The sequence below is a fragment of the Colletotrichum truncatum genome, assembly GCF_014235925.2.
Source record: "Colletotrichum truncatum strain CMES1059 chromosome Unknown Contig_0003, whole genome shotgun sequence".
NCBI classification, from domain to species: domain Eukaryota; kingdom Fungi; phylum Ascomycota; class Sordariomycetes; order Glomerellales; family Glomerellaceae; genus Colletotrichum; species Colletotrichum truncatum.
Window position 1 is genome coordinate 6009334 of NW_027222400.1, and position 21760 is coordinate 6031093.

At 49.3% G+C, this 21760-nt stretch overlaps 5 protein-coding genes across 5 annotated transcripts; 4 read left to right on the top strand and 1 right to left on the bottom strand.

Moving 5' to 3' along the window:
* Nucleotides 1-609: 609 nt before the first annotated feature.
* CTRU02_206535 (uncharacterized protein) lies at nucleotides 610-1911 on the top strand (the record flags this gene model as incomplete). Its single annotated transcript, XM_036730143.1, has 1 exon — nucleotides 610-1911. The coding sequence occupies one exon, from the start codon at nucleotides 610-612 to the stop codon at nucleotides 1909-1911; it is 1302 nt and encodes a 433-aa protein (XP_036578116.1).
* A 4030-nt stretch (nucleotides 1912-5941) lies between these two features.
* Nucleotides 5942-8358, top strand: CTRU02_206536 (uncharacterized protein; the record flags this gene model as incomplete). The annotated part of the gene is made up of 3 exons (XM_036730145.1): nucleotides 5942-6176; nucleotides 6229-6498; nucleotides 6545-8358. 3 exons carry the CDS (start codon nucleotides 5942-5944, stop codon nucleotides 8356-8358), a joined length of 2319 nt encoding a protein of 772 aa, XP_036578118.1.
* A 4403-nt stretch (nucleotides 8359-12761) lies between these two features.
* On the top strand, nucleotides 12762-13455 carry CTRU02_206537 (uncharacterized protein; the record flags this gene model as incomplete). The annotated part of the gene is made up of 3 exons (XM_070204734.1): nucleotides 12762-12872; nucleotides 12924-13217; nucleotides 13270-13455. The coding sequence occupies 3 exons, from the start codon at nucleotides 12762-12764 to the stop codon at nucleotides 13453-13455; spliced, it is 591 nt and encodes a 196-aa protein (XP_070061838.1).
* A 2910-nt stretch (nucleotides 13456-16365) lies between these two features.
* On the top strand, nucleotides 16366-18169 carry CTRU02_206538 (zip zinc transporter; the record flags this gene model as incomplete). Its single annotated transcript, XM_036730147.1, has 4 exons — nucleotides 16366-16517; nucleotides 16592-16681; nucleotides 16726-17594; nucleotides 17643-18169. The coding sequence occupies 4 exons, from the start codon at nucleotides 16366-16368 to the stop codon at nucleotides 18167-18169; spliced, it is 1638 nt and encodes a 545-aa protein (XP_036578120.1).
* A 1075-nt stretch (nucleotides 18170-19244) lies between these two features.
* CTRU02_206539 (uncharacterized protein) lies at nucleotides 19245-21062 on the bottom strand (the record flags this gene model as incomplete). The annotated part of the gene is made up of 1 exon (XM_036730148.1): nucleotides 19245-21062. One exon carries the CDS (start codon nucleotides 21060-21062, stop codon nucleotides 19245-19247), a length of 1818 nt encoding a protein of 605 aa, XP_036578121.1.
* Between the last annotated feature and the right edge of the window lie 698 nt (nucleotides 21063-21760).

The window sequence follows — 21760 nt, forward strand, 5'->3', positions numbered from 1 at the left end:
TAGTGTTTAAGACTTCTTAATCTACGATGATTCTGAGTTTCTAGTCCAGAATACCCTTAATAAATTGGATGGTCATTATTAATTACGACAGAAAATGAAAGCTGGGTTTTGTTTCCTTCCGCTACTCCGAAAAGAAAAATTTCTTCAACTTAGGTATGTGGAGGCCTGAGCGAAGTTCCTCTGTACCAAGGGGTCACTACAACACAGTTTTGGTCCAAAGTATAATAAGATATTCGGTAAGAAAACAGAAGTTAGCAGATAACAATCAAATTTTCGACAATCCACAGACTCATAATTAGCATCTTCCTTACTGCGAGGCAGCATGGCGATTCAAGGGTCCCAAGTCCGACGACACTAAGCAAGTACCTCTTTCGACCTTGTCCCTGTCGTGTCGGCTATTTCTTCAAATGTCTTTTTTGCGAAACTTTATGGACGGACTTCCATAAACGAACGGGCCGCATTTATCAGTACTGCCACGAGCTGATACGGAGATGACAGTGCGGAGTTGATTGTGATAGGTATTTATAACCGGCCAATTCTTTGTCATTTACTCATTTAGTGAACCCATAATCTATATACTAGTCTGCCAGTCAACAATAGCTCATTACAATGCCTTCGCACGCTTCATTAGATATAGTTATAGTTGGTGCCGGACCCTCCGGGAACACTGCTGCAGCAGCGTTAGCCTCCGGTGGTCACAATGTTACCGTTCTTGAACGCCATCCGCATCTCCAGACACGAGGAGGAAACATAATTATTCAGCCAGCAGCAGTCCAATGTCTTGACCATCTTGGTCTTACAAAAGCTTTGGACGATATTTCTGTCGATACAACGAATCATTACCTATGGAGATGGAGGGATGTCAAGCCATTTACGGAAACAAAGGCTGTTCCGGACGGTGCGATTCGGAAACCTGCCGATAGACCAGCATTACAGCGAATCACATATGAAGCTGCTGTTGCCGCGGGAGCCGAATACCTTTTCAGCAAGGCTGTTGTCCAGATCCTTGACCAAAAAGGCATTCGACTCCTAGTCAAAGCGGCAGACAACAGCGAGTATTCAGCGGACTTGGTTATCGGCGCAGATGGCGTTAAATCGGTCGTCCGTAAGCTCATGTTTCCTGACCAGGATATGAGAGCGGTCGTAACGCCTGAATGTATCTTCCAGACAGAGGTGAAACTCCGCAATGTTCTACTCGACACAGTTGCCGCGCCTCTCGGTATTCCCTCCCATCATCTAATTTTCGGTCCTGGGCGTTACTGCGTTGGGCGGCCAACTCGCCATGGCACAATGCGTCTGCTGCTTTGCGATTTTCGATACGGCGACTCGTCTACTGATGAAGACCTTGTTGACGGAACGTGGAACTCTGATGGGGACCCAGCAGAGGTCCGCAAGATTTTTGAAGATTTCGGAGCCCCCCTGCGTGCCTACATCGAGTGCGTGGTGCGCGGTGGATACCCAATAGACAAGTGGCGTGTTGCAACAGCGCCTAAAATGGAATCCTGGCTGGGATTTGGGGGACGTTGCGCTCTCATAGGAGATGCTGCTCATGCCATGGTGCCGCATACTGCTATGGGGGCGAGCCAGGGTATTGAGGATGGGTTGGCGATGAGCACAGCTCTTCGCGGAATAATTACCCGAGAGGATCTGCCCTTAATCCTGAAGAAATGGGAATCGCTGCGCAAACCACGTGCCGAGAAAATGTTTGAACTCGGTAAACAGAACGTTGCGATGTTCTCCCTCCCGGATGGGCTGGAACAGGAAATCAGAGACGCGAAGCTTTCAACGGACGGTCTTACTGGGCATGCCACAAATTGGGATGACGTGGTGATGGACGAAGATGCAACTCACAGGTCACCTGAATTCACAAAGTGGGCAATGTGTTATGATGTAGTTGCTGAGGTGAGTTGAGCTGGAAGTCAAACATACGAAGCGCTCTAACAGCCATCAGACTACTAGGTTCTGCGGCAAGTAACACGTATCATGGACGATAATAATACAATTTGGATCTGAACCACTGCGTAGGGATTTGATTTTATTCTGAACGATGTTATTACTGTTAGCGAGTTTGCTTCAGCAGCATAGTCTTGGTTCTAGACCTTGGGCTATTGCCGATTTCCAGGCAGAGTAGAGTACATTACAAAACGACAAACTATACAGGCCTTAGACACCAGAGAACCAAATAGCCAGAAGTTAATCAATAACGTTTGTGAACAAGCTGCAGTCGGCTATCAAATATGTAATTCAAAGTAACTATGGAATTTTTGGTCGCCAAGTATGCCGATAACACATCCAACATCCCTTAGGAGTCACCTGAAAGACGCTGTTCAAATTCGCAGTTCACCTGCCGAAGCATGTTCTTCCAGTCATACAGAATAATCTTGTCGTATCGGCTCTGTGTGTCTCGCATGAAAGTTTCCAAGTTTGGGCCAGCATCAGGCGCAAGCCATTTAGAAGCCTTACCCTGATAACGGCTGTTGGTGACAACCCATTGTGAGCGCTCCCGACGAACAGAGTCGAAGGCCTTGAAGGCGGCTGTCAGAGCTGCGTGAGCTCGAACCTGTTTTGTCTTGATAGCTGTCACCGCACACTCAAGAACGGTCGCCAATGCCAATGCATCTTCTACCCCTATCCCGGCGCCCACGCCAAAGTGGGGTGTTGAAGCATGAGCAGCATCTCCGACAAGAACGATGCCACCATCCGCAAAAGTGTGAAGTGGATGGTCCAATGTATCAAAAAGCGCCCAAACACTCATTTCTTCTGGAAGTGTTTCAACCAAGGCTTGCACATTTGGAGCAAACTTTGCAAGGGCCTCCAAAAGCTCCCTCTTGCTTCCCACAGTTGTAAGAGGCTCCCCATCTATCCAATCACTGCCGTCGCGAACAAACGCAGCAAAGTTAAGATACTTGCGGTTAGCCACAGGATATGCTACGATTCCTGCGCCTTATCCCATGTAAGTTGTCGGCCCTTCTATGCTTTGGCACAGAGCCGCCTCAGCTTTCGACAATTCTCCAAGGCAGCGGTATACTTTTTCGTTGGCGTAGGAGGGGAACGCCGCTGGATTATTCTCGCCCGCCACGATTTGGCGAACGCGGGATTTGACACCGTCACACCCAATGACTTACACCGATGGCGTTAGCTTTAAGCTCAAACATATCTCTTGGGTCTAAAGATAGGGTACATACCAGCATCTTTCTCCGCGATTGTACCGTCAGAGAACTCAATCAAGTACCTTTTGTTCTTTTCATTGAAAAAAATGGAAGTGAGACGCTTCCTGAGTTCGATGGTTTTTGGTGGCATTAGATCAATCAACTCATTCAGGAGCTGAGCGCGATGACAAGCAATCATTGCCCCTTCAAGTCTTTGATATTCGACGCCGCATAGCTGATCTTTGTGCTGTCTCTTTTCGCCTTTCTGAGTGAAACCGTCCACAAAGCGCATACCCGATGTTTTGGCAGCCACTTTAGACAACCCTTTGGAAATACGAGGGTCCAAAAAGTCCATACATTCCACAATGTAAGATGGGAAGGCCAGGCCGGCGCCAATTTCTTTGAGTTCAGAGGCTTGTTCGAAGATTGTAAAAGGTATGTTCCGTTTTTGAAGTCCTAGGGCGACGTGAAGGCCAATAATGCCAGCACCAATGATCGCAACATCGAAGGGTTGGACATCGTTCGAAGCAATATTGGCCATGTTCGCCAGCTGCGTCCACGAATTTATTCACACAAAAAAAGTCTAAAATAAAGAGAAAAGAAATAGCTTGTTCAGTAATGCCCTGTAGGCCTTTCTGCGCGTCAAGAGTAGCGTGCTTATATAAGAAAGGTTTGGGAGGCTAGGAGTTCTAGACATGATCTATATGGTCATCGACACAATTCCTCCAGGTAGGCCGCTTAGTCAATCCGGATTTTGGACTTAAGCAGCGTACCGCCGGTATCCATTTTTTGTGTCATTTGAAACATAGACTGGCCTTGTTGACGATCGTTCTTGGGAACCTCTCCCCATCGGGCAAGCCGTTATCGATCGCGGTATTGAAGATTGACGGTGGTGGCCATTCGGCATGCTACCTTAGGTGAGCGGCCTTCCTATAAAGGGAGGTCCGATGGGCTGAACCATACCGGCGTGCTTTACGCTACTTCAAATTAATGTATAACAAAGTGTCGGCAATCGTTCGCGACGCGACGGAGCTCGGCGAGTCAATAGCACCGGCCGAGGTGAGCTTACTCTGGTACGCGTATCCGTATGCAATACGTCTTCCAACTACTCATTGATACAGATCATCATCCATGCAAGCAGAAATCAAGATTATCGTATTTTGATGGTTCATATAAGAATAGCAGTGAGTCTAACAGTTTCCTGCATCCTTCTATTGTTGCAATAACCGGAACTCCGGGTTGAAGTGGTTCCGTTGCCGGCACGCCTGCCGACTGCCGGCGGCCCATGTGACGGGCAGCCAGAAGGCTGGGCTTAAGGTCCGTGATCACTTCAGCCAGTATTTTTGCTGGAGTTTCTTCTTAGACACCAGACACAAGGAACAGACACTGAATTTCCCCTTTGAAAAGATACCCCACCATACGGGTAGCCCTGTGATCCCAATAGTTTCAATCTACCTAAACAGAAGGATGCACCTGCTCACACCTCCGTGTGTTGGCGGCTATGTTTAACAGCTTGCGCAAAATATAACTCCCCAGTCTTCTATAAAAGCAATCGTAGGACATAAAACTCCCCTGCCAAACAGCAAGTTGTCGCACCCATTAAAAAAAGCTCCCACCCCCCAAAGGAACTAGCCACCATCTGTCGTAAAATTAGTCGAAAAAGGAACATCCGTCCACAGTTGGTTATCATGCTGCTGCTCTTTTTTTTTTTTTTGGAGCAGCCCCGAAGAGTCGGCAGCGAAACTTCTCCCCCTGGTCTGGTTTGAACTTGTTGTGCCTCTTAGGTAAGTGTAGACGGTCTTGTTCCGAAGGCTGGTGATGGTGATAGCGGGGAGGGAAGGCATCTTGAAAAGAACTTCTTTTAAAAAGGAAAAAAACACGAAATTATTGGAAGGATGAAAAAAACAGACGAAAAACGCAAACGGCGACTTGGGACGTGTTGGTGATGTTGGAAGAAAAAGGAAGACGAGAATGAGACGTTGATATGGTAGAAGGTCCGTGGAGGGAACACCCCAGGGAAGTCGCGTACAAGTCGGAAGGCACACGTCCATCGTCAGTCTTTCCCTCAACGCGTTTTCTTCGAAGACACTGATCGAAGGTCCTTAGCCCTCCTCTTGATACCAACCAGCAGGAAGGATCATATTGGTACAATGATTATGCCGGAGACTCAAGGAGTATTTAAACACATCTCATGAGTTATCTTCCCTTAGTTCCCTCAGAGGAAATTATTACATAAGCAATTATGAGACTTAACATGCTGGCTGTTTGTTGCCAACTTCATAGGCACTGTGTTTCTTGACGTGATACTGCTGGCAGGCGCAGTCATGTGCCTTTATCCAACAAACCCAACAATCGGCTGATGTGAAAACACCGAACCGTGAGTCTGGCAATTGCAGCTTAGGGCAGTGGCCTGCGTCGCAATATGTCCAACCACATGTCTCTTGCCGTTAGGTACTGCATGCCTTTGGCATTTGAAAGGCTCTTTCCTTTACTTCGCCAGAGCAATGTGCTGGTGCCTGCCTTTTGTGAGTTAGAAGGACGACACGGAAAGAGCGTTTGTCCACCTGGTTTTGGTTTGAAATTTTTTTCATCTGCTACTGAATTTCCACTTAATTGGAACCAGTGAATATTTCTCTCTTTCCATAACTTCACCCACTGACTTTATTTTTGTCAACTTTTATTTTTCCCACTTTCCCTCATCAAAACCATCACTTCTTCCCCATCCCTTCCCCAATCCTCTATTCTTTTCTTCCTCTCATCACATCGCCTCTCCTATTACCAACCTAACCATCATGGCGCCCGCGCCGTCTTTCCAGGTCCTTGGGCCTGCGGAGATCGCCAGTGGCGACGGAATCGTTTCGGCCCAAAACATGCGGGCGATTATCATTCCGAACGAGGTTGTTGTCAACCACCCGCAAGGTGAAATTCGTATTCCACCTGGTACGATCGGCTATTTCATCAAGGATAGCCCAGTCAACCAAGACGATGTCTTCCTTCAGCTCATTCATCATGGAAAGCGAGGAACTAGTGAGTTTCGGTCCTCTCAGACAACAGCCTTTGCTAATATTAATTTTTACAGTCACTATTCCTCGTATTCATGTCCGTTTCGGGGCTTTCCACCACGAATTTCACATCGACATTCCCAGCGTCCGGTTCCAGCGTGTTGCCTTCTCTTTGGGACATGACAGAGCCTCGTCCATCACGGGGCGGGCGGTTTGGCAGATGTGGTCTAACATCAGGGACAATTTGCCCGTCTTGCGCCAATATGGTCTCAAGAAAATCGACGAATTGGAGGCCATACTCACTAACGAGACCAAATTTAACGAGACCGTAAGCTACTTGATCGGAGGTAAGTCATTTGTTCCCCTTAGGATAACTGCGCTAATATTTCACAGCTTTCACTGCCGATGCCTGGGACAAGATTAAGGAAGGCGGACACATCAAGTCTCTCATGAGTATCAAACCAGTATCTGAGGACTACCCTGGCCTTTCCAGCCAGCAGCAAGTCATTTATGCCCGCATCGCGATCAACGACCTTGATACTAGCCCCGAGCACACGGACTTTGGCAAGTATGGAGGACGTACTGTCGGAAACCCCATTGACCGACACAATCAGCATGAGGAACACATGAATGGCCGTCTTGCCCAGTCTCCCCACTATCAGATCGCCAAAAAGTACGCCTACAGAGTCATGATCCCATTGATGAAAATAAAGGGAGCCCCGGAGCTTATCATGGCGATGGCCGAGACTACTGTCTGTTGCCTTTTTGATACATGGCATTCAGGCGTATCATTTGCCAACGGAGAAATCAAGGATCCCATCAGTGCGGGTACTGTCGACCATTATATGCTCGTCACGCTTTTCCGAGAACTGTCTCTGAAGACTTTCAAGGATGTCGGGTTCCCTCTGTACCCCGGTAAGGGCTGCAATTGGTCATTCCCTCTTGAGAACAAGGGTCACAATCAACGTGGCTGGTTGCGCTGCAAGGTCACCGGCGAAGATGGACGAGCCATGCTCGTGCACAGAACTACAACTTCCATCGCCTATCTACGCAACCAGGAAAAGAAGAACAGCCCAGAGCTGGGCTTGAGAATCAGATTCACGCCTTTGGAAGAGATTGAGATGTCGGACGGCACAATGATCAGTTCGCAACTCCTCGGACTCTCCATCAGTTACAACTTGATGCACCTCAAAGACCAACTTAGTCTTCGACACGGGCAGCTGGTGATTGTTTCGATTGAAAAGATGGAAGATCCGCGAGAACGTCATCCCAACCCTTGGTACCGACATTCTTACGTTGGCGCTTGGAATAACTCCGACGAACTCCACAGTTTTGGTATCCGTATCGAGGTCATGCGTGAGACTACCAAGGAATGGTTTTCATTTCCCATTCAGTGCAATAACCTCTTCGTTGTTTACGACCCGAGCAAGAGCCTGGAGCATGTCGAACGGAAGGACAAGAAGCTTATGACGTATCTCGTCGACAAGAGGGTCACCACCTCTTGGCGGATGGCCACGCATATCATTCAATTGCTGGACCACCGCCGCTACAAGCTTGAGGAGTGCCCTGTCCACCTTTGCCCTTATCTTGGGGCTCGTGTTCAAGAGGTCGTTTTCGACCACCTGAACCAGAAAGTAACCTTCAAGCTTGTCGAAGAGAAACTCGTTGACCCCCCGAAGGCGGTCTCGTTCCATCACAACACGGTCAAGATGAAGCAGAACTTCCCGGAGGTCATCATTGGCCCTCAGCCACCCAATGGGTGGTTTAGGGAAGGTGGTCGAAAGCTCCGTTCACCTTCCTGCCTGGCATGCTGGACCAATGGCCAGAGCCTTGCAGTGAGAGAGAATGGATGCAATTCGCGGCGGCCAGTCGATGTGAAGGACTCGGATGATCCCGATGCAGAATATATCCGCAGCTCTCAGTCCACATGTTCGCTGTGCTGGGACAATTATCGCCGGCCATGCGCGTGGATCAAGCCAAGCGCTGGTCATGTCGAAGGAAAGTCGTTCGTCATTGACAATGGTCCTCAGTGCGAAGGCCTTTACCCTAAGCGGTTTGTGCAAGCTACCCCAGAGGCTATTCCAGACCCCATGCGTCTAGAAGAGTATTATGCTATGGAGGAAGACAAGTTCGCTCATGAAGGGATGACTAATGACGATGATGGCGATGGCGACGATATTGAAGACGGTTTCGAGGCGGAGGATTAAGCAGTGATTGATCATGTACCAGCGCAAGCTATTCAACATAGCAGCCAACATAGGGATGTAATGAGGTGCATAGGCGGGGGTTTCAACCATCTTTTGGCCATCAAAAGTTTTTGTTTTGCAGGTAGATAGGTATTCCATAGGTCAGATCACTTCGTCGTGGCTCAGAAGACGCAGACTCTGGACTTTCTTATTATGAACTTGGCGTTTTAAATCATTGATTGTGAGATCTTTCTTTGTAGCATTTCCACAATTGAAGATATTCTCTCCAGGGAATAAATTGATGTTTATTTCTTGTGTTCAATTTCTAAAAATGAATTTTCAGCAGAAATGCTGGCTGAAGTGGTCGTGGACCCCGTCCGTCTGGCTGCTCGTCGGCAGCCGGCGCCGGAACCCCTTCAACTCGGAGTTTTGGCCAAATGCCATACGGCTAGAGACCGTCATTTGCCATAAACGAGCGCTGGCCACCTTATTTGACATGGCAGCTAATGCAGAGAGCTTTACCCTTCGCCGTTTATACGAGCTGAGCCGGAGGCTATCCCAGATCCCATGCGTCTGGAGGAATACTATGCTATGGAGGATGACAGACTCGCCCAAGATGACATGGCTATTGATGAAGACAACGATGATGCTATTCAGGACGGTTTTGAGGCGGAAGAGTGAGTTTGTATGCAAGTAAGTAGCACGGTCATTCATAAATATCCAGCTAGGATTGCCGCTGGTATGTCCAAACGATAATGTTCTTCCCTGTGATAACTTTCCAGCTATGACTTCCCAACTCGATCTTCACAAGATACCACGACGTCACTCTAACCAAATTAGCAATGTCATAATGGCTTATCTTATGGTGGCAGACTTTTGGAAAAGCCGCAGAAAACCATTTATCAACCCAACGTGGACACCATGTGTGGCGTCATGTGATGTTATTAGCCAGCGGCTTGAGTTTCCAGTACGCGAGCCCACACACCCACTGTACGACGGAAGCACACCATGAGCCTTTTCTTATTTCATTGTGCTTACATGAACCCCCACGATTTTCATCGTTGGGTAAATCTAAATCCAGCCGAAGAAGGCATCAAGGACAAGCTAGGTAGTTGGGCAACATTTCGATAGCTTACGGCGGCACATAACCCTCACGGAAAAGGCCAGGCAGCCGTACTCTGAAGTGATGGGGCAATGATGTTGACAGCTCTGGAATAAACAACCTTTGTCTTGGACCATTCATGACTCGGATTCTGCTTGAGCTTTGCGCGTATGTGCCAGTACCTGTCAGGCAAAGCAGGATCATCAATTAGCAAACCAGGGTCATGCTTTCGCTTTAGCTGCATCTTTTAGAAATATTACTAGAGGCAACGGTTCAGCCCATGGTAAAGTGAGCTGGTAATCGAACGGCTCGAACCTTATTTCCTAAGCGTGTCAATTAGAGGGGAAACAACTGGGTTAAGGCCACTCTTCACGCTAACTCACCGCCACCTAAAAGAACAACTTTTCCGACATCTTGTCACAACTCTCCGAAAGGAAGCCCAACGTGGGCTTTGAAACTGCTTAGGCAACTATCAAACGCTCTTTCATGCCCTGAAATCAGAGTGCCAGATAGCATAGACTACTGCCCACGTGCCCGTCCCAAGGAAGAATTCGATGGAGATGTTCTTGAAATAGAGTCAAATACTGGTCAATCATCACCATCGGTGACGACCGATATTACGAAAAACACCGTGTCCTCTGGCAGCAAACCAAACCGGAATACATGAAGGAGATATCATTGCATTGTTCATCATGCCTTTGAGGCTGACATCAAGTCGTGTTCCCCAAAAGGTAGAGAACATCACGACCGAGGTGAAACCAGACGAGTGCCATCGGAATAACCCATGAGAACCACGACAAGTCAATACCCAGGATCGCATCTGAAGGCATTATGAAAGCTATTCTGGGCGGGAGTTCTGGGATACGGCGCTGAGAGCGCGACGTGGAGAAACTCTTCCTTGTCGCCGCGTAGGAGCCATGCAGGGCAAGGAACCAGCTTGCTGGGTGGCCATACGCCATATGGCCCGAATATTACCGTGGCATAGTGGCTCGATATCTTTGTGATACAAGTTGATGGCGAGAAGATTGCCGCTGAAGGTCAACAGTTCTTCATCGATGTTGACATGATCGATGTTGGAGAGAATTGCAAGTTGATCCTGAGCAACGGTGTTCTTGTTTGCCATCGGCTGCATTAAGTCAAGAACGTAAAAGTAAAGGATAGGGTGAATCGGAAAGTAGCATTGAAGAAGATCGAGTTGCCGCAAATTCTCAGAGGCAGAGACCTTGACTTCCCGCGGCGGCAATGTAGAATCGATGCGTGGAAGCAGCTGACCAACCCCGTCACCGTGCCGCAGGGTGCGAAACGCGGACCTAGTCAGACCTGAGTGATCTAGAGCTGAATGCTAGTTATACACGTCACTAAGTCGCTATGCTCGTTATTATGGCGCTAGGTTGCACGAATCCGAGGTAGCGGGTGGTCCAGCCGCAGCTGACAAGGACGCACTAAGTCCAAACAGGTGTAGACAAGCGTGCTGGAATCAAAATTGGGGGGCGTTTCGATGAAAAAGATCCTGCAAGTTTGAGTCGGTTAAAAGGCAGAACTATGTCCAAAGATATGAGATTAGTGAAGACAAGTTACGTCCGCAGCGATTAAGACAACGGAAGTTGGGCAGATCGTTGTCAGGCTAAACTCTCGGTCAAAAGTGAAAAAGCTCAGGGGTCCACCCCAACAGCAATAGGCGCGGACCACTTCGAAGGAAGAGACGCCGACCTTGAGCTTCTGGATTCTTGGTGATCCGTCAATTCATTGCAAAGGTCCAGTTCTCGGTCTTGCTTCGGTGTCGCCGGTAGGTGCATCGGACGAACTCAAGCCGAAGAAGTACCGGGATAGACTGTTGGAACTTTTTTTTAAAGACCGCGGCGATCTTTTCTCAGAAGAAGAATAGTCCAATGAAATCTGCCGTGAAAGGACGATCAGAAAGTGAGCTGATCTGGTTGGATACGATGCAGCGGTGTCCGTTCGACTTCGGATCACCTATCCTGCAGAGCAGGTGAGAGGTTATTGGTATACTAGTGTGAGTGGACTCTCGAAAGCAAAAGCTCGTTTGGTGGCGAGTGAAGCAGGCGTCAAGCTTCAGGCTTTCGATTCAAACATTCCTGCCTTTGCCAATGTCTTCGAATGCGCAACTCATCCAGGTCGGTTCAGTGACGAGTGTCAAATCCAGTCAAAACCAGTTTCTCGAGAAATATCACATTTGAGACGTCCGAGTTAAATTGCGAGAACCTTGAGGCTGATGAGATTGTCATGCCGTTGGCCACTACTTGTTCGAATCGAGAAGGTAGACCGAGGGTGTCTGAGCTGTGCCGCGCGGTGGACGGGTGACGAAAGGATTCACATGGAAAAGACCATTCCCTTTCGGCTACTTGGCGGCGATAGTGAGTCCAGGACATGGAAGAGGCAACTGAGGGGCGTGGGAATGGTAGCATGATATATGGAGCAAAGCAAACAGGCATCGGAATGAACTAGAATGGCAAATGATCCTTTGTCTGAAGAGCCATTCATATGTGAGTTAATAAGTTGTCTCTCTGCAAAAGCAGAAGAATTCTCCGCCTGTTCTCTCCACTCGATGCAAGTTACGATCTCTGAAAACAAGCCAGTCGGCCGCGGTTGAGGTGTACAGGAATACGATTCCGGGATAGTGAATTTTGCCGCCTCCCCCCGTGGTGTGTGTGGTGTGTGGATGATGTTGGAGTTTTCGGCTTGAGAACCTTGATGGCCCGGCCCGCCTCTCGCGGCTAGGCATAACCTGGGCGACGACATGGATGAGGCGTGGTGAGGGGGTGTGCAGACCACACAACTCAACCTGGCCGTGGGGGAAAACGAGGGAATCCCTGTTTTTTTTTCGTTTAGTTTCTCTCTCTCCGATCGTATGGAACAAGGGCACATCTTTACGTTTGCCAAGTTGACAGGCGCTGACGGGGAGGGATAAGCACGTTGTTGTGTCTCTCATAGGCTTGGCGATGTGAGGGGGGGTTGAGGACCAACCACCATGAATCGACGAATTGATCCTCGTAATTCTGTTTACCTTGTGCCAAGAAGTAGTAGCCTGTACCTTTTAGACCCTGTAATTTTTATTTGCGCGCGACTTATTTTCTGGGTAATAGTTCACTTGGCGATCGGAACCTTCACCAGCCTGACCTTGAGCTCATGCGTATATATCCTCCTCACCTCAACTTCTGCCCACCCTTCTTAATTCTTTTTACCTTCCACGCCTCAGCTCGCATTCATTCGCTGCTTATCTGATAAGTACTTACTTTCGCTTTTACCCGAAGCTATCCCGAGATACCGAAATCCCGTTTCCAGCTCCCAAACCACCACCAAAATGAAGGCTGCTCAGATCCTCGCCATCCTTGGCTTCTCTGCCATCTCCATGGCTCAATCTCTTGCTCCCTCGCCTACTGAGAGCATTGGCTGCGTCCCGCATGATGACCACGCGCGTTTACCTCTCTTCTACTCGTTGTGGTTGTATTCTAACAGTTTGTAGTGGCACTGCGAAGGTCCCCGCGAGACCGGGGCTGCAGCCAGCTCCGCCAGCGTCAGTCTCGCCCCCTCGCCCACTGAAAGCCAGGGGTGCTCGCCTCATGGAGATCACTGGCATTGTGAGGGCCCTCGTGTTACGACTGGTGCCGTAACTGGAACCACGTTGAGCACCGCCGTGGCCGTCACCACCACCGCCGCGGACCATGATCACGACCACGACGATGACCACTCATCTGGAAGCGCCAGTCTTCCCCCTTCTCCTACCGGAAGAGGAAACTGCAGCCCTCATGTTGACCACGTCAGTTTGTTCCTATCTGCTGGCTAAAATGTTGATTCTAACGTTTACATAGTGGCACTGCGACGTCCCGGCCACCAAGGCCGCCTCCAGTGTCTCCGGCACGGCCCCGGCGACCACCAACGCTGCTGCCACCACCGCCGGCAACAGCACTTCTCCCACTCCCACTGCTGTCCCTGCCGGCGCTGCCCGCGCTGGCTTCGGTGCTGCTGCCATCGTCGCCGCTCTCATGGCCTTCTAAGCTGGTGCGGATCGGGTCATGTTGACCCCACTGATGAAGAAGCGGAACATGTACCTTATGACGGGAAAAATCACGCGGATTCGGAATCACGAACATGATATTGGGACGGAGGTTTTTGGCATGGCACATCGGGATATCAAAAACGGGAACATACATTTGATTCTGTTTTCGCCATAGGCGTTTACCTTTCTTTTTCGTCTCCGGGATGGAGACGAGTAATACCTTGTAGCATAAAACCAACGAATATGGCATTTACTCTTATTTATCTGTCAAGTCATTGTGAGTTTAGCATGTTGCTGTATGAGATTGCCTGTTGAGTAAGGCTCACTACAAAGTAAACTCATGTCCAAATCAACATAGCACATTCAGTGAGAAGAGATTAATGAGAGTCTTCTCAAACCTTTAACTTTTATGAAGCTTGCACTATGTTTTTGAGTTTTCAAGGCTGAGTTGGCGGTGACACTTTCACCCCTCGTGTTCATCCAGTGCCACACGACAATCACCGCATGAACATCTAGCACGCCACACAACTTGAGACGGGCCGCAACACAGACCAGGCAAAGACCCGAGAGCGTGGTTAAGCTCATATAATCACGGGTAGAAAAGCATGCAACCCTACGCAACTGTAGCCGTTGCGGAAACGACGCACATCACCCGGGGAACGCCATCCGGAATGAAGATTGCAGGTGTCTCTGGAGTCCCCTGAATTCAGGGCAAGTGAGGTTATCAGGGTGTCAACACCAAACCAGAACATCACGTAGGGAATTTTTTTTTGGCGTAGAGGCTGCGAGATGGGATAGTGACCAGAGGGTCTGCTGCAGGGAAGAGTGGGCAAAGCAGCTTTGGGCTATACATGGCGCAAACTCAGATCTCACTACTTTGGGTTCTCACCGCGACATGGGCCATGCTGCATGCGTGAGGAAAATGTCTCACCCTGTCAGCAACCCAACCAACCAACTCGCTCATGCGGTTAACATGTCTTGATGTGTCACGCAAGAATTCTCGCAGCGATTACGGGATAAGGTTGGAAGCCATATTCGTGCTATTCTGCTAGCATGCAGATGTAGGATGGATCAAGGACATGGGGTTCGGGGGTGTGCGACAATATTCTTGGCATTGTGACTGCAGCCAGTGAGGCGAGAATCGAGTAAACTGAACCGAGGATTGGACGGGTTTTGCAGCATCACCATCATATTGTTAGTCCATTTGTTGGCGATGATGGTCCTTTAGAAGGTCTTGGCACATATTCATCGCCCACTTTATTAACCATCAAGGTTGAAAGGGAACCTTTGAAAGGTAAGAGGGTCAAGTAACTGCGGGGGGTTGGGGGTAGCTACATAGGGAAGCCATAGAAGGAAGGAATGGGCTACGGGTACGCTAGAGAAGAAGATTAAAAGTAAGAATAAAACTTGAATTAAAAAAAAAAAAAAAAAAAAAAAAAGAGAATCATGGAGAAGTCGAGACAGAGGAGAAGGAAGGGACGTTGCTTTGCGGTTGCGGGTTCCGTAGAGGCCATCAAGGTCCTCAAACCTGACGTGCATGTGGCAGGCACCATTGGTCCAAAACGGCATGTGGATCCAGGTTTCCTGCACCCTGGTTCGCCGGGGCATTGGCGGCTCCAATCAGGGCTGAGCAAGATACCAGCTGGACCAGCTAGAGCGGGCAACAGCAAGACACACCACACACATCGTGACTTCCACAACTGCAAGCTGACCCCAGGAGGCCATCCGGGTGCTCAGCCTTGGCAACGGGTCCTTCAGCCTTGGCATTCAGACCGCGTCGTTTTTGGCTCTTTCCTTCCTTCTCTTCCATAGTCCACATGTCCACATTTTTATTCCCAGCAAACATTCACACCCCCGGTGTCTCTCTCATCACCCACATCCCACGTCCCCATGTCCCACGATTCTATCCCAACTTTGCCATGGCGATTCGACAGCTGTCCACCCACAGTGGCACAATGGCGCCCAATGAGTTCATGGATCATCCCTCGGCCGTGAGCTGAACTCTTCCGACACACCCCCAAATCACCTCGTCCATGATTGGCGCGCTGTTCCCTCACTGCTGGAAACATATACCGAATAGAGGGAAATCATGGTGCTGGAACCGGCCCAGCCGCTGGCTCCAAACCTACCAGGTTGGCGATGCTCGCGTGGAGACGACGCAGTTAGGCCCAGTAAACCATTCCTCCGAGACACCACTTTCGTTGCGTAAAGGAAACGGTTACGATTTCCACCGAGTTTAGGCCCTTATTGGATGTCATCCTCACTGATACGGGATTGCCTACCTAGGACGGAAAAAGAGGGGAGGGCAAAATCGTTTCGACGTTAGAGGCACAAAATGAGAAGGAAAAAAAAAACACTAAATCTCGGCATGGCATATTCGACAGGGGTCTAAATCCATGTCTTCATCACGCTCTTTTGCCGCACCTGTCCGACTACATTCTTCTTCTTCCAACACCTATACCTGTCGACCATCATCCAATCCTCCACCTCCCTCTCCCTCCTTCCGACTGCCTGTCCCTCTTGAGAAGTCATCCCGCTGCCCTGCGACCTCTCATTGACCGACCCCCCAATCTTATCCCACTTCGGTCAGGCAGTCTTCTCGGCGAATTCACCTCTGAACCCCCGTTCGCCGCCTCTCAAGGTGCTCATTCTTGACATCCTCCACCCTTCCCGGGACCAACCTCGCTTCATCCCGGCCGCCTCAGTCCCGGTCTCATTCCCATAAAGCAGCCGGCTGAGAACCCTCCGATAAGCCGCAACTTGAGACCATCTGCAGAAGCAGTCGCAGCACCAGCTTCCAGCCTTGGACTTCAAGCAACTCAACTCAGCCCTGTCAAGTCCGGCACAGACAAGGTCCTAACTCGTTTCTCATTTTACACCCCCTCGAGAACGCCCTAATCCCATCATCATGGCAAGGTTCTCTGTTGCCGCCGTTGCGGCTCTCCTGAGCACCGCTTCCGCGTCCCTTGTCGCACGACAGACGGCTGCTGCCAGTACCACTGCCGCTGCAGCTTCGACTCCTACGGCCATCTCGCAGTGTGCAGTCACCTCTTCTACCCAGTAAGTAATTTTGGCGTCGACCTCATTTCCCGACTCACTTATAACTATGAAGATGCCCGCTCACACTCACGCAGAATCTGCAAGGCTGGCACGACTGAGTTCAGAGTTGCCTCCACCCCTACTGGCGCGTTGCCCAGCTCATACACAGGATGTCACCCGCACTTGTGAGTTTCATCGCCGTTATATTGGCGTTCGCTTCACTCATTCTTTATGCTAGATACTGCTTCTACGATGGCGGCGAGGTTCCTGTCTCGCCCGTTAACGCCCCTGCTGCCACAGCCGCAGCAACGACTACTCATGCTGAGGCGGGCGCCGCCACTGGTGCCCCTACCGCCGTATCAGACTGCCATCTCCATGGCACGAGTGTCTTTTGCATGTGGGGTACCTCCGAGTATCAGGTCATGACCACGCCCACCAACACGGCCGCTTCCGCTATCCCTACCGCCTTTACTGGCTGTCACGCTCATGGTTCTGACACTTACTGTCTTGCCCCGAACGGTGACGATGTTCAGATCGTGGCCGAGGGCGCCACGTCCTCCGACTCCGGATCTGGCCACGGCGAGGAACCCCAAGGAGAGAACTGCCACTTCCACGCTGGTGTTGAGCACTGTGTTGGTGCTGGTGAAAGCGAGAGCGGGGGTACGAGAAACTGCGCAAAGGTTGCTCGCGACTACAACATTCCCCTTCGAATCGGTCTTCTCTTCGTCATTCTCGTCACCAGTGCTTTCGGTGTCTACTTCCCCATCCTTATGATCAAGTGGATGCCTACCAAGACGCACACAGTATTCCTCATCCTTAAGCAGTTCGGTACCGGTATCATTATCTCTACCGCCTTCGTTCACCTGTACACCCACGCTCAGCTTATGTTTGCCAACGAGTGCTTGGGCGAGCTTGGATACGAGGGAACCACGTCTGCTATCGTCATGGCTGGTATCTTCCTTTCCTTCCTTGTTGAGTACTTGGGAAAGCGTTTTGTGATGGCCAAGGTTGCTGCCAATCCTACTGCTGTGTCCCGCCTGTCTCCCGAGACCGTCACTGTTTTGGTTCTCGAGTGCGGAATCATCTTCCACTCCATCCGTAAGCCGTCCAAACCTTGCTCTTGCCAATTTCAACTAACAAAAATAGTCATTGGTATCACCCTTGTTGTTGCTGGAGACAGCTTCTTCATCACTCTGTTCATCGTCATCCTCTTCCACCAAATGTTTGAGGGTATCGCTCTCGGAACCCGTATCGCCCAGCTCGGCGAGCGTTCCCCCGAAATGACCCAACGCCCCGCCGCTCCCACCGAAGTTGAACAGACCTCTTCCGCTCCCGACAGCCTGAACTCCCTCAAGGCGCCTACCTTCTCCCTCGTTAAGAAGCTCCTTCTCGCTTCTCCCTTTGCTGTTGTCACTCCCATCGGCATGGCTATCGGCATTGGCGTCCTGCAGCAATTCAACGGTAACGACCGTAGCACCATCCTTGCTATTGGAACTCTTGACGCCGTGTCTGCCGGTATTCTCGTCTGGGTCGGTGTGGTGGAGATGTGGGCTGAGGACTGGATGCACGGCGATGCTGAGCTCCTCCGCACTAGCCCCATTGTCACTTTCCTCGCTGGTTTCGGCCTGATTTCTGGCATGATCATCATGAGCGTGCTCGGCAAGTGGGCTTGAGCAGTTTGAGAGTCTCGAATGAATATGACGCCAATGGTAATGAATATGGTGCCTGTTAGCAGTGCACCCATAATGGGATGGGAATGGGAAAAGTTTGGCATGACATTGCATGGATTCGGTCCTTTGTTTTAGATAGATATTATACCCTAAACGAGTGTAATGATGTTTTCTCCCTCGTCTTCACTTTTAACAAGGTCGACCGCCTCCCCTTGCATGATGCCATGCAGATATACCTCGCCGATCAAGACGTGACTGTTCTCACCGGAAGGCCGGAGGATATAACGTCCCACACCCACTTCTGGGCACCCCCCACATTTGGGCACCCCATTTACACCAAAAACGCCGTTTTTCGAAATTCTATATTAAACTAAATACTTTACTTATTAAAGAGAATAAATATATGTTAAATAGATTAAGACTTAATTATAATACTTAAGTAGCTATATACTAGTATTATTAATAATAAGTATTATAAATTCAAGGTTTAACATTTATAATACTAATTTACCTAGCCTATATCTTAATATATAAAATAGGTAGAGATATTTAACTAATATGATTAGAATTTTTAAGTAAGATATAGTAGATTTATATATTCTTATACTTAGTAAAAAATTCTTTAAGCTTAGAATAATATTTTAAAATTTCCCTTAAGAAAAGTTTCTATTATAGAATTTTAACCCTTAATTATACTATATTTACTAAAGTAATACTTTTAAATCTCTTTTAGATATAATTATATACTTTTAATAAGTATAAATATTAATTTCCTAGATTTTTTAAATAAGTATATATAAGCGAAAATATATTTTTCTAATGTTAAGGAATACTAGTAAGTTACTAGTATCTACTAACATTTTAAAGCTTTTAGTTTTAAACTTCTATATTATAACTATTATTATATTTAAACCTTTATAAAAAATAGATGGCTATAATTATACTTAACATAGTTTATATATATTTTCTTTTCTTAGTAAGTATAGTAGTTAGTTTAATATAGAATTTCGAAAAACGGCGTTTTTGGTGTAAATGGGGTGCCCAAATGTGGGGGGTGCCCAGAAGTGGGTGTGGGACGTTAGAACATGTCGGCTCCAGGGATGAGCCATACAATGTCACCCTTTTCGGCCTCTTCTGGCACGATACTGACGAAGCCACGGCTCGTACGCGCGAACCGCCGACGATTGAGCCGACCTGTCATTGCCCGGTTCATTTGCCAGTCTTCCTGGATGAACATGGGAAACTTTGAGGCGTTGCGCGAAAGTTGAATGATTTTGGGATGCGTCTCGACGCCCGCCGCCGCCCGGAAAGCCTGATGCACCGTTTCTCCCGTCGGCTCATACTTTTCCCCTGGGTTGTGCAGGGCGTATGTCGGGTACTCCTTTTTCTCGCCCATGTCGCGCGAATCAAACACATCCCATAGCTCAGTGACGGTGTCGACGCGCACGACACCCTTGAGCTGCAGCTTGTCTTCGTCGATAATGCTCCATGACCGCTCGCCGTCCGCTGGCGAAAGTCCGCGGCTCGCGCAAACTTCCGAAAGCCCGGTCTTGGGATCGCGGCAGATTATTTTCCGCGGAAAAACGCGCCAGTCGGGGACCCATGACGGGAGGTCTGGCGACGTACCGTATCGGCAGATTTCGAGGATACTAAAGGGCCAGAAGTCTATGTTTTCCAGGAGGTACCGCGCGACGGCCGTATAGAGTTGGCGGACCGTGAGGGAGTAGTCTACTTTGAAGAGCGGCGCGCTGCTGCTGCCTTTGTGAGAGTGGACGAGGTTCAGGGGCGCGTAGATGCGGTCTCGCGGATCGGTTGCGTTGAGTTGGCGGAAGGATGTGAGGAGGGAGAGGATGTTGAAGTGTCCGCTTTCCCCTTTCAGACCTTGCCTCGGGGGTGTCTTGTCTTCGTTGTCGTCATCATCATCCGCTTCTGCACTGTTTACCCCTTTCTCGAGACGAAGTCGTCGATACCCCATCCTATTCCACTTTTCAATCTTTGTAACCTGCCGCACCGACATGTCTATCCATAAGAAGTCCTTGCGTTGTCGCTGGAGAGAGTTGCGCATTCGCTCAAAGACCTGGAGGTATAGCGTTGTAGCCGGCAGAAACGCGGTGCGGTCAATCCAGACAGTGCCCGACAGGAAGACGCCGAGTTTCGTCGGCGCAGAGTACTCCTGGACCGTCCACACCCGCTCCCAATATACCGATACATACACTTTGACAGCGGCGCGGATGTCGGCAAACCGGTCCTGGACGTGGCTAGTTAGAATCTCGGGGTTTTGAGGTCTCTCTCCCACCATCTGCGGCGGTGCGTACGGGTCTTCCGGGCCGCTCATGAAGTACTTTGAAAAGGCGTGGTCGCCCAGTTCGCGGAGGTAGAGCAGGCCATCGCCGAGGTCCGGACCAAGCCAGGTTAGTACGAGGTCTGCGGCGGAGTATATCTCGCGCATGCGGGCGACCTGGTGGTTCCGCTCCAGCGTGTCATTCTGGTTGATGCAGATGGCGTCGATCCAGAGGGGTACCACGTCCGAGGAGTCTAGGATGACGCGGATGTGCAGGAGCGCGGAGTGGAGGTTCTTGGTTGCGTGGAAGATGTGGTTGTCGACGTGGATCGGGAGCGTATCTATGGCATCGCCCCAGACGTATGATAGCGCCGTGTAATTCGAGTGTGCTTCTGAGGTTGAGACGATTTCTGTGGTGAGGGTTATGGGGGAGGAGGGCGGTCCCGGATGTAGCTTTACGAGGCGGATTTCGCCGTCTTTTAGACGTGTATAGGGGACTGGCGCTTCAGATGGGGGCTCTTTTTGTTTGAAGAGTCTTTTGAGAAGTGATGATTTCTTCTTGTCTACGATTAGAGGGATGGGTGGAATCGAGGTGTTGGGTGTTAGAGTAGACATTGCGGTTGAGGGGATGTCAAGACGTCAGTCTGGGATGTTGTATGTTTGAGTGATGGGTCCTGGTTATATGAGGAATAAGCTTGATGCTTAAACTTGATCATTGACGTCAGGGAAGGGTGAGGCTTCAGAGATGTCAGATTACCCAATCAGGCAACAGTGTTACTGTTGCGACAGTTGGAATACGGAGTCGTGTAGCACTTCCAGCCACACGCCCGCCAGGCTGAGAGGCCCAAGCCTCCCAGACCCACGTAACAGGCCAAGGGGGAATATCCCTACCTTCTAGTCAACAATACCACTTTCAACTATCATAAACCATCGATTAGAACCAATTTACTATTATTTGTTATTAACAAACGGAATTCCGTTTCACCCCTTGTAAAACCTATACTAATCAGTAGTAAACCTTATAGTTACTATTAATTTGGTTAACTTTATAATTACTACTCTGCTACGGATAAACCGTAGATTAGCAAGGTTAATACTAGAAGAGACGACTTCTTAAACTAGATACCTAAGCCTAGGTAAAAGTAGGGATTTCGTACTAACGAGAGAAGAAGCGAGAGTAACTAGGATCTACGGAAACTAGTAGAAGAAAGCTTCTTTTCCTTGAATCTACTAGTAATCCGATTATTCGAGTAACCTAGGGACTGTTACGCTTACCTTAGGCAGGATAAGGTTAATCGTAGCTAATTATCGCT